This window comes from Oncorhynchus mykiss, chromosome 7 (assembly GCF_057628025.1).
Source record: "Oncorhynchus mykiss isolate SJ-2025 chromosome 7, ASM5762802v1, whole genome shotgun sequence".
Taxonomy (NCBI): domain Eukaryota; kingdom Metazoa; phylum Chordata; class Actinopteri; order Salmoniformes; family Salmonidae; genus Oncorhynchus; species Oncorhynchus mykiss.
In genome coordinates this window covers 77,327,501-77,340,000 of record NC_143028.1, presented here as the reverse complement: position 1 = coordinate 77,340,000, position 12,500 = coordinate 77,327,501, and the positions used below count along the sequence as shown (strand labels likewise).

Sequence of the window (12,500 nt, the reverse complement as noted above, 5' to 3'; positions counted from 1 at the left end):
CTGAGGGAAATATGTATCTCTAATATGGTCATACGTTGGACAGGAGGTTAGGATGTGCAGCTCAGTTTCCACCTCATTTTGTGGTCAGTGAGCACATAGCCTGTCTTCTCTTGAGAGCCAGGTCTGTCTACTGTGACCTTTCTCAATAGCAAGGCTATGCTCACTGAGTCTGTACATAGTCAAAGCTTTCCTTAAGTTTGGGTCAGTCACGGTGGTCAGTTATTCTGCCACTGTGTACTCTCTGTTTAGGTCCAAATAGCATTCTAGTTTGCTCTGTTTTTTTCCAATGTGTCAAGTAATTCTCTTTTTGTTTTCTCATGATTTGGTTGGGTCTAATTGTGCTGCTGTCCTGGGGCTCTGTGGGGTGTGTTTGAGTTTGTGAACAGAGCCCCAGGACCAGCTTGCTTAGGGGACTCTTCTCCAGGTTCATCTCTTTGTAGGTGATGGCTTTGTTATGGAAGTTTTGGGAATCGCTTCCTTTCAGGTGGTTGTAGAATTTAACAGCTCTTTTCTGGATTTTGATAATTAGTGGGTATTGGCCTAATTCTGCTCTGCATGCATTATTTGGTGTTCTACGTTGTACACGGAGGATATTTTGCAGAATTCTGTATGCAGAGTCTCAATTTGGTGTTTGTCCCATTTTGTGAAGTCTTGGATGGTGAGCAGACCTCACAACCGTAAAGGGCAATGGGCTCTATGACTGATTCAAATATTTTTAGCCAGATCCTAATTGGTATGTTGAAATGTATGTTCCTTTTGATGGCATAGAAGGCCCTTCTTGCCTTGTCTCTCAGATCGTTCACAGCTTTTTGGAAGTTACCTGTGGTGCTGATGTTTAGGCCAAGGTAGGTATAGTTTTTTGTGTGCTCTAGGGCAAAGGTGTCTAGATGGAATTTGTATTTGTGGTCCTGGCGACTGGACCTTTTTTGGAACACCATTAATTTGGTCTTACTGAGATTTACTGTCAGGGCCCAGGTCTGACAGAATCTGTGCAGAATGTCTAGGTGCTGCTGTAGGCCCTCCTTGGTTGGTGACAGAAGCACCAGATCATCAGCAAACAGTAGACATTTGACTTCAGATTCTAGCAGGGTGAGGCCGGGTGCTGCAGACTTTTCTAGTGCCCGCGCCAATTCGTTGATATATATGTAGAAGAGGGTGGGGCTTAAGCTGCGTCCCTGTCTCACCCCACGACCCTGTGTGAAGAAATGTGTGTGTTTTTTGCCAATTTTAACCGCACACTTGTTGTTTGTGTACATGGATTTTATCATGTCGTATGTTTTACCCCCAACACCACTTTCCATCAATTTGTATAGCAGACCCTCATGCCAAATTGAGTCAAAGGCTTTTTTGAAATCAACAAAGCATGAGAAGACTTTGCCTTTGTTTTGGTTTGTTTGGTTGTCAATTAGGGTGTGCAGCGTGAATACATGGTCTGTTGTACGGTAATTTGGTAAAAAGCCAATTTGACATTTGCTCAGTACATTGTTTTCGTTGAGGAAATGTACAAGTCTGCTATTAATGATAATGCAGAGGATTTTCCCAATGTTACTGTTGACGCATATTCCACGGTAGTTATTGGGGTCAAATTTGTCTCCACTTTTGTGGATTCGGGTGATCAGTCCTTGGTTCCAAATATTGGGGAAGATGCCAGAGCTAAGGATGATGTTAAAGAGTTTTAGTATTGCCAATTGGAATTTGTTGTCTGTATATTTGATCATTTCATTAAGGATACCATTAACACCACAGGCCTTTTTGGGTTGGAGGGTTTTGATTTTGTCCTGTAACTCGTTCAAGGTAATTGGAGAATCCAGTGGGTTCTGGTAGTCTTTAATAGTTGATTCTAATTTGATCATGTATATGTTTTTGCTCTTTATTCTTTGTTATAGAGCCAAAAAGATTGGAGAAGTGGTTTACCCATAAATCTCAATTTTGGATAGATAATTATTTGTGTTGTTGTTTGTTTAGTGTTTTCCAATTTTCCCAGAAGTGGTTAGAGTCTATGGATTCTTCAATTACATTAAGCATACATTTCTGACGTGCTGTTCCTTCTTTTTCCGTAGTGTATTTCTGTATTGTTTTAGTGATTCACCTTAGTGAAGGTATAGACTCAGGTTTTCCGGGTCTCTATGTTTTTGGTTGGACAGGTTTCTCAATATCTTTCTTAGATTTTTGCATTCTTCATCAAACCATTTGTCATTGTTGTTCATTTTCTTCGGTTTTCTATTTGAGATTTTTAGATTTGATAGGGAAGCTGAGAGGTAGCCTAGTGGTTAGAGCGTTGGACTAGTAACCGGAAGGTTGCGAGGAAGGTTGCGAGTTCAAACCCCCGAGCTGACAAGGTACAAATCTGTCCTTCTGCCCCTGAACAGGCAGTTAACCCACTGTTCCCAGGCCGTCATTGAAAATAAGAATTTGTTCTTAACTGACTTGCCTGGTTAAATAAAGGTAAAATAAAATTTTTTTAAAAAAAGGTCAAATATACTGTTAAGATTTTCTACTGCCAAGTTTACACCTTCACTATTACAGTGGAATGTTTTACCCAGGAAATTGTCTAAAAGGGATTCAATTTGTTGTTGCCTAATTGTTTTTTGGTAGGTTTCCAAACTGCCTTCCTTCCATCTATAGCATTTCTTAATGTTACTCAGTTCCTTTGGGTTTGATGCCTCGTGATTGAGTATTGCTCTGTTCAAGTAGACTGTGATTTTGATGTGGTCTGATAGGGATGTCAGTGGGCTGACTGTGAACGCTCTGAGAGACTCTGGGTTGAGGTCAGTGATAAAGTAGTCTACAGTACTACTGCCAAGAGATGAGCTATAGGTGTACCTACCATAGGAGTCCCCTCGAAGCCTACCATTGACTATGTACATACCCAGCGTGCGACAGAGCTGCAGGAGTTGTGACCCGTTTTTGTTTGTTATGTTGTCATAGTTGTGCCTAGGGGAGCATATGTGAGAGGGAATGCTGTCACCTGCAGGCAGGTGTTTGTCCCCCTGTCTCTTTGTGTCTGTCTCTCTCTCTCTCTCTCTCTCTCTGCCTGTCTGTCTGTCCGTCTGTGTCTGTCTGTCTGTCTGTCTGTCTGTCTGTCCCTCTGTGTCTGTCTTTGTCTGTCTGTCTCTCTGTGTCTGTCTCTCTCTCTCTTTCTATCTGTCTGTCACAATCAAAGTGAAAAGGCCAGACAGGAAGCTCTCCCTCTCTTTCTAACTTGCTCAATTAGTTAAGGTACAGGTTAGTTGACATTCAGGTAAATTGACATTCAGGTAAATTGACATTCAGGTAAATTGACATTCAGGTTAGTTGACATTCAGGTTAGTTGACATTCAGGTTAGTTGACATTCAGGTGTGCTAGCTGTTAAAAAGAGGAGGGTTGCAGTACAGTACTCTCATCCACATACAGAACAGTTTCATGAAATCAAGGGTTTGTTGTGTTACAGTACATATCAATCAATGATTTCTGAGGATGTTGCTGCTAGGTCAATTCAATAGACCTTGATCAGTGAGCTGACTGAGATAAGTGTAACATTCATTTATATGCTGTTAGTGTGGTTTAAAATGCTGTTAGTTTAAAATGCTGTTAGTGTGGTATTCATTAAACATCCGGTAGGGATTTTCTCCTGCTGTCTCTTTCTCTCTCTCCCTCTCTCCCTCTCTCTCTCCCTCTCTCTCTCTCTCTCTCTCTCTCTCTCTCTCTCTCTCTCTCTCTCTCTCTCTCTCTCTCTCTCTCTCTCTCTGTCTCTCTCTCTGTCTCTCTCTCTCTCTCTCTCTCTCTCTCTCTCTCTCCCTCTCTCACCCTCTGTCTCACAAATACTAATAGAAATCTAGTAAGAATCTCCTCTCTCCACCCCACTGTTATCTTCTTTCATCCCTTCACAGTGAGGACAGAGTTGTCATAGTAACCCTAGGGGGGCCTGGAGCACTGCTCTAGCTCAGGTGTGTGATGTAGAACATGTTAATGTGATGAAGAGCACGCTATAAGGATGTAGAACCCTTTACTGTGATGAAGAGCAGGATATAAGGATGTAGAACACTTTACTGTGATGAAGAGCAGGATATAGTGATGTAGAACATGTTACTGTGATGAAGAGCAGGATATAAGGATGTAGAACACTTTACTGTGATGAAGAGCAGGATATAGTGATGTAGAACATGTTACTGTGATGAAGAGCAGGATATAAGGATGTAGAACACTTTACTGTGATGAAGAGCAGGATATAGTGATGTAGAACACTTTACTGTGATGAAGAGCAGGATATAAGGATGTAGAACACTTTACTGTGATGAAGAGCAGGATATAAGGATGTAGAACACTTTACGGTGATGAAGAGCACACTCTAGTGATGTAGAATATGTTACTGTGATGAAGAGCACATTTAGTCTGTAATTCATAAGGAGCTCCATTCAGCTGTGTCTCTTTCCTTCCTGGTTTTTGCTATGAACAGATCAGCACAGTGTATGTCTGATTCTCCCCTAGAAATAAACCAACTCTGTGTAATCGTTGGTGTTCTGTAACTCTTAAACACACACAGAGGACAGAGCAATGGAATAAGAAAAAAACACAAGAAGAGCCAGTACCAACCGCCTACTGCTAACCAAACATTTGGCAGAGTGAGAAGAAGAGCCAATATCAACTAAGCTACCCAAACATGAAATCTTCCTCTGAAGACATAAAAATAATATTGATTCTACTGTTACAAAAATATATGCCTGCTCATTCGTTCTAAACAACCGATTAGTATACCTTCATTGCCGTTTCATCTCTCTCAGCTGAGAAAGTGTATATAATTCTACGATCCAATTCTGCTTAACGCTTAGAATCAAGCAATGTATCAGACATTCATTATATAGTCTGTTCATGTGGAGATTGAGACCTAAGCCAAAAAAACTCATTTCCATACCAGCATACCACTAAGAATGAGACAGAGACAGAGACAGAGACAGAGACAGAGACAGAGACAGAGAGAGAGACAGAGACAGAGATAGAGACAGAGACAGAGACAGAGACTGAGACTGAAACTGAGACTGAGACTGAGAGAAATATGCCCAACCCCTTGATAATTTATACTCACATTGTATTTGGAGAGAACATTGCACATTGGGAGAGTAGGCCTAAGTAAAGGAACCGTAATAGTGGTTCAGTTCATGTAGCCTCTAGCGTCACGTGATGGCCAGGCCATTTACATGTTAAATTCTACCGAAGTCCTGCTAGGGCTAATTGATGTGTGCAATGTTGGGGCCATGATTTAGGATTATATTTATTACCTAAATTAAGGCAAGAGTCAGAGTGAGAGTCAGAGTGAGAGTCAGAGTGGGAGTGAGAGTGAGAGTCAGAGTCAAGAGTGAGAGTCAGAGTGAGAGTGAGAGTCAGAGTGAGAGTCAGAGTCAGAGTGGGAGTGAGATTGAGAGTGAGAGTTGGAGTCAGAATGAGAGTGAGAGTCAGAGTAAGAGTGAGAGTGAGAGTCACAGTCAGAGTGGGAGTGAGAGTCAGAGTCAGAGTCAGAGTCTGAGTGAGAGTCAGAGTCAGAGTGAGAGTCAGAGTCAAAGTCAGAGTGAGAGTGAGAGTGAGCGTGGGAATGAAAAGTCTGTCTCTGTGTGAGAGAGACTATTTCTAACTATGGGACATAAAGCCTTGGTCCTGTGAGCCCTCTAATGCAGGGTATTATTTGAGTCTAGGAACAGGGCTATCAGAACATACTGTAGAGATTATTAGCCTGAGTTTACCTGGCCAGGTCACAGGCCACTGATCAAACATACTGTAGAGATTATTAGCCTGAGTTTACCTGGCCAGGTCACAGGCCACTGGTCAAACATACAGTAGAGATTATTAGCCTGAGTTTACCTGGCCAGGTCACAGGCCACTGGTCAAACATACTGTAGAGATTATTAGCCTGAGTTTACCTGGCCAGGTCACAGGCCACTGGTCAGACATAGAGATTAGTAGCCTGAGTTTTTCTGGCCAGGTCACAGCCACTGGTCAGACATAGAGATTAGTAGCCTGAGTTTTTCTGGCCAGGTCACAGCCACTGGTCAGACATAGAGATTAGTAGCCTGAGTTTTTCAGGCCAGGTCACAGCCACTGGTCAGACATAGAGATTAGTAGCCTGAGTTTTTCTGGCCAGGTCACAGGGCCTTAGCCAAGAGAGTCACAATCTACATCTAAAGGAACATAAAATAGAGGGAGAGACATAATGTCATTTCTAAAGGTGAATAGATCTGACCAACAGGGTAAATATTGTATGTGATCTATATGGGAATCGATAGAGACAGCAGAAAGAGATTGAGAGCTAACCTTTCCCTGATTTGGATCGTTGACGTGTAAACTCTCCGATGGTTATATTGATTACATGTTTGTATAGGAGGTTTGTGTACAGGGATGTGGAGTATGTTACTAGTCACCACTCATCTTGACCAACGTTTAACCAACCCCTGGTTGTATAGCTCCAGAGAGCAGTCGTACAACACCAGGTCTTGACTATATGATGTTAAGGTATAGTGTACTGCGACGTTTATTCAGGGTTCATTAATGTCGCTTTAGCTTGCTTTCTTTTGTTTTAATTGACGAGTGACACTTGAATAGTGAATCCAAAACACTTCATGTTTGTTTCCTCCAGGACCTCACAACTCTGGTAGCCAATGGCACGGTCACCAGCAAGCCCCCCGTCACCCTACGTTTGGTCATTCCTGCCAGCCAATGCGGTTCTCTCATCGGGAAGGGCGGCTCCAAGATCAAGGAGATCAGAGAGGTGAGTGTGGCTCTGTCTCACTTGCTTAAACATCTGTCCTCTCCTTTCTAAACATCTGTCCTCTCCTTTATAAACATCTGTCCTCTCCTCCTCTCCTTTATAAACATCTGTCCTCTCCTCCTCTCCTTTATAAACATCTGTCCTCTCCTCCTCTCCTTTATAAACATCTGTCCTCTCCTCCTCTCCTTTATAAACATCTGTCCTCTCCTTTAAAAACATCTGTCCTCTCCTTTATAAACATCTGTCCTCTCCTCCTCTCCTTTCTAAACATCTGTCCTCTCCTCCTCTCCTTTATAAACATCTGTCCTCTCCTCCTCTCCTTTCTAAACATCTGTCCTCTCCTTTAAAAACATCTGTCCTCTCCTTTATAAACATCTGTCCTCTCCTTTATAAACATCTGTCCTCTCCTCCTCTCCTTTATAAACATCTGTCCTCTCCTCCTCCCCTTTATAAACATCTGTCCTCTCCTCCTCTCCTTTCTAAACAACTGTCCTCTCCTCCTCTCCTTTATAAACATCTGTCCTCTCCTCCTCCCCTTTCTAAACATCTGTCCTCTCCTCCTCTCCTTTCTAAACATCTGTCCTCTCCTCCTCTCCTTTATAAACATCTGTCCTCTCCTCCTCTCCTTTATAAACATCTGTCCTCTCCTTTATAAACATCTGTCCTCTCCTCCTCTCCTTTATAAACATCTGTCCTCTCCTTTATAAACATCTTTCCTCTCCTCCTCTCCTTTCTAAACATCTGTCCTCTCCTCCTCTCCTTTATAAACATCTGTCCTCTCCTCCTCCCCTTTCTTAACATCTGTCCTCTCCTCCTCTCCTTTCTAAACATCTGTCCTCTCCTTCTCCCCTTTCTAAACATATGTCCTCTCCTCCTCTCCTTTATAAACATCTGTCCTCTCCTCCTCCCCTTTCTAAACATCTGTTCTCCCCTTTCTAAACATATGTCCTCTCCTCCTCTCCTTTCTAAACATCTGTCCTCTCCTCCTCTCCTTTCTAAACATCTGTTCTCTCCTCCTCTCCTTTCTAAACATCTGTCCTTTCCTTTCTAAACATCTGTCCTCTCCTCCTCTCCTTTATAAACATCTGTCCTCTCCTCCTCCCCTTTATAAACATCTGTCCTCTCCTCCTCTCCTTTCTAAACAACTGTCCTCTCCTCCTCTCCTTTATAAACATCTGTCCTCTCCTCCTCCCCTTTCTAAACATCTGTCCTCTCCTCCTCTCCTTTCTAAACATCTGTCCTCTCCTCCTCTCCTTTATAAACATCTGTCCTCTCCTCCTCTCCTTTATAAACATCTGTCCTCTCCTTTATAAACATCTGTCCTCTCCTCCTCTCCTTTATAAACATCTGTCCTCTCCTTTATAAACATATTTCCTCTCCTCCTCTCCTTTCTAAACATCTGTCCTCTCCTCCTCTCCTTTATAAACATCTGTCCTCTCCTCCTCCCCTTTCTTAACATCTGTCCTCTCCTCCTCTCCTTTCTAAACATCTGTCCTCTCCTTCTCCCCTTTCTAAACATATGTCCTCTCCTCCTCTCCTTTATAAACATCTGTCCTCTCCTCCTCCCCTTTCTAAACATCTGTTCTCCCCTTTCTAAACATATGTCCTCTCCTCCTCTCCTTTCTAAACATCTGTCCTCTCCTCCTCTCCTTTCTAAACATCTGTCCTCTCCTCCTCTCCTTTCTAAACATCTGTCCTTTCCTTTCTAAACATCTGTCCTCTCCTCCTCTCCTTTCTAAACATTTGTCCTCTCCTCCTCTCCTTTCTAAACATCTGTCCTCTCCTCCTCTCCTTTCTAAACATCTGAACTGAAACCAATATGGTGGATTAGTTGTTGATCTTACAGCTCAGTGTAATGAAGTAGAGGTGGTTAGAGAGAGTCAGAGGCTGTTTGGAGTCCCATTTATATTGTATACTTTATTATGTATATGTTGTGTACATCAACAAAATGGCCATTGATCAATCAATCAACTGTATTTCATAAAGCCTTTTTAGCAGTTTACACAAAGAGTACTTTTAGAGAAACCTAGCCAAAACCCCCAAAAAGAGCAAGCAATGCAGAGGCAGAAGCACAGTGGCTAGGAAAAACTAGAAGGTAGGAACCTAGGAAGAAACCTAGAGAGGAATCAGGCTCAGAGAAGGTTGACCAGTCCTCTTCTGGCTATTTCACACATCATGTTTCCCATTGTCATCTTAAACAGACCACGGGGGCACAAGTACAGGTAGCGGGAGACCTCCTTCCCAACTCCACTGAGAGAGGTGTGACGATATCCGGGACCCAAGACGCCATCATCCAATGTGTCAAGCTCATCTGCACTGTCATTCTCGAGGTGGTGTACACTTCCTCATCGCCCTGATCCCTGACCCCTGACCCCTTTTACTACTTGTGAACTTTTATTGACAGATTAGACCACAGGTCGTGAAAGCACGGTTGTTTGTTTGTAACGTGCAGATCACTAGATTGCCCCGAAAAGGATCCTGGTATTACCAGCCACAGACACGGAGGAACCAGACAGATCAATGTATCATAATTGATTTAAGCAAATGTATAAAATTATCAATATCAAAGGATTTATGTTCAAAAATGAACAAATAGGAGAAACTTAATAGTAATGAATTGATAAGCCTATAATCAATACTCTGTCAGATCTCCAGTAGTACGGAACAAATATTTCCATTTGAAAATAAATACAATCAATCAATGTTTTCGAAGTGAAGATATTTCTACATTTCAAAAAAATCGATACCCTCTCAATCTTGAGAACTATCCCGCCGCAGCCAGAAGACTCTACTTAAAGAGGATGAGCCTGAATGCCAAAAAAACAGAAGAATCTGAGGATTTAACAACTCATTGTTATTCCAGGCACCTTAATCTCTGCTGGAGAAAACACTGACCCTATCCAAGCATGCGCTTTCATGTAATTGTGGAATCAAAGCATTTCAGAGATGCGTCTACTTTCTCTGAATACTGTTTTTGTTTTGTCCTTATCTAGTCATCTGAAATCCACCATATTGATAGTTTTTTGGTCCCCAGATCTGGATTCAAATACTATTTGAAATCATTTCAAACGCTGTTTCCCCACCAGGTAGTACGGCCAGAATGAAAGAAATGTTCAAAAGAAATGTAAAACATTTCGAATAATATTTGAACCCATGTCTGTTGGCCCCAACCTTCTGCAACTCATCTGTCCTAAGGCTATACTACCATTGTTTTATTGTGCTGCGATGTTTAGTAAAAAACATTATTGTCTTTATGCTCTTTGCTTTCTCCTCCTGTATCCAGTCACCTCCGAAGGGGGCCACTGTTCCATATCGACCCAGCCCCTCCCCAGGAACAGTCATGATCTCCGGGAACCAGGTGGGAATCAGACAAGACAACAAGACAACACAGTACAACACAACAACAACATAATACAACAACACAACACATCAACACAACACAACACAAAAACACAACACAACAACAACACAATAGAACACAATCACACAACAACAACACAATAGAACACAACAACAACACAATAGAACACAATCACACAACAACAACACAATAGACCACAACAACAACACAATAGAACACAATCACACAACAACAACACAATAGAACACAACAACAACACAATAGAACACAACAACACAACAACAACACAGTAGAACACAACAACACAACAACAACACAATAGAACACAACAACACAACAACAACACAATAGAACACAACAACACAACAACACAATAGAACACAACAACACAACAACACAATAGAACACAACAACACAACAACAACACAATAGAACACAACACAACAACACAACAACATAATAGAACACAACAACACAATAGAACAACAAAACAACACAAAACAACACAACACAACAACACAATACAACAACACAACAGAACAACACAATACAACACAGCAACACAACAGAACAATAACTATTCTGTGTAATCAAGACAATGATGATGTATATATTGCCAACAAGGCCACATAATGTCATTACAGGTGGACTGTGCACCAACATGGTTTATGATATAAATAGTCAAACACTAAGCAGAACTCTGAACACCTGGGACATGTTCTGGGGGCACAAAACATTGAAACTGGAGGGGGGGGGGGGGGGGGGGCAGTACTTGAAATTATCCAACATGAACACTTGCTAGCTCCAATGAATTTCCAACACAACAATAACAACACGATAACACAATAACACAATAACACAACACAACAACACAACAATAACAACAACACAACAACACAATAACACAATAACAACAACACAACAACACAGCACAACAACACAACAATAACAACAACACGATAACACAATAACACAATAACACAATGACACAACAATAACAACAACACAACAACACAACAATAACAACAACACAACAACACGATAACACAATAACACAACACAACAACACAACAATAACATCAACACAACAACACGATAACACAACAACATGATAACACAACATAATAACACAGCAAAACAACACAATAATACAACGCAACAACACGATAACACGATAACACAATAACACAGCACAACAACACAACAATACAGCACAACAACACAACAATGCAACAACAAAACACAACAATAGCACAATAACTCAGCACAACAACGCAATAACACAGCACAACAACACAACAATGCAACAACACAACAACACAACCACAAAATAACACGGCACAACAACAACACAACAAAACAACAACATAATAACACAATAATACAGCACAACAACACAACAATGTAACAACACAACAACAGAACAACACAGCACAACAATGCAACAACACAACAATGCAACAACACAACAACATAATAACACAGCACAACAACAACACAACAACACAGCAAAACAAAACAAAAATGAAATGGTCTGACAGAGATATGGACATACTCGGTATACAAATCCCAGAAGAAAAAAATGATCTCACTCCAATAAATTTTTATAGAAAGTTAGAAAAAATAGATAAGATCTTGCTACCATGTAAAGAAAAATACCTGTCTATTTGTGGAAAAATCACCCTGATTAACTCTTTAGTCAAATCACAATTTACCTATTTGTTTATGCTTTTGCCTACACCGAGTGACCTGCTTTTTAAATTAAATGAACAACAAAGATTCAATTTTATTCAGAACGGCAAGCCAGACAAATGTAAAAGGGCCTATTTATATAATAAATATGAATTCGGGGGGCAGAAATTATTAAATATTAAAGCATTAGACCTCTCACTAAAGGCATCAGTCATACAAAAGTTATACATAAATCCAAACTGGTTCTCTAGTAAATTGGTAGGAATGTCTCATCCTATGTTCAAGAATGGCCTTGTTCCCATTATTCAGATTACACCTGCTCACTTTCGGTTGTTTGAAAAGGAAATAATCTCCAAAATATCTTTATTTTTTAAAAAAGCCTCAGAAAGTTGCTTGCAATTTCAGTTTAATCCACCTGAAAGGACGGAACAAATAATACAACACATATTGTGGTTAAACTCAAATATACTAATTGATTAAAAAAATATATATTTTTTGAGTAAATGTTTGAAAAAGGTATAATTTTTGTGAATTATATCATAAATAGGACTGGTGTAGTTATGTCACACATGTAGCTAACACAGACATATGGAAATGTCTGCTCTCCCCAAAATTACAACCGATTAATTGCAGCAGTACCACAAAAAATGGAAGAGACAAGTAGAAGGGGATAAAAGTAAGGAACTTGTATGGCGGCCCTGTATTAAAGA

General features: G+C 40.8%; 1 protein-coding gene across 10 annotated transcripts in view; it reads left to right on the top strand.

The window, feature by feature from the left end:
• pcbp4 (poly(rC) binding protein 4) overlaps nt 1–12,500 on the top strand; it is a 166,615-nt gene that overhangs the window by 114,520 nt on the left and 39,595 nt on the right. For all 10 annotated transcript variants that reach the window (XM_090242037.1, XM_090242034.1, XM_090242033.1 and 7 more), the window contains exons 6-8: nt 6,606–6,737; nt 8,939–9,067; nt 10,021–10,095. In XM_090242037.1, the coding sequence (XP_090098163.1) occupies nt 6,606–6,737; nt 8,939–9,067; nt 10,021–10,095 (336 nt within the window). The remainder of the gene's footprint in view (nt 1–6,605; nt 6,738–8,938; nt 9,068–10,020; nt 10,096–12,500) is intronic.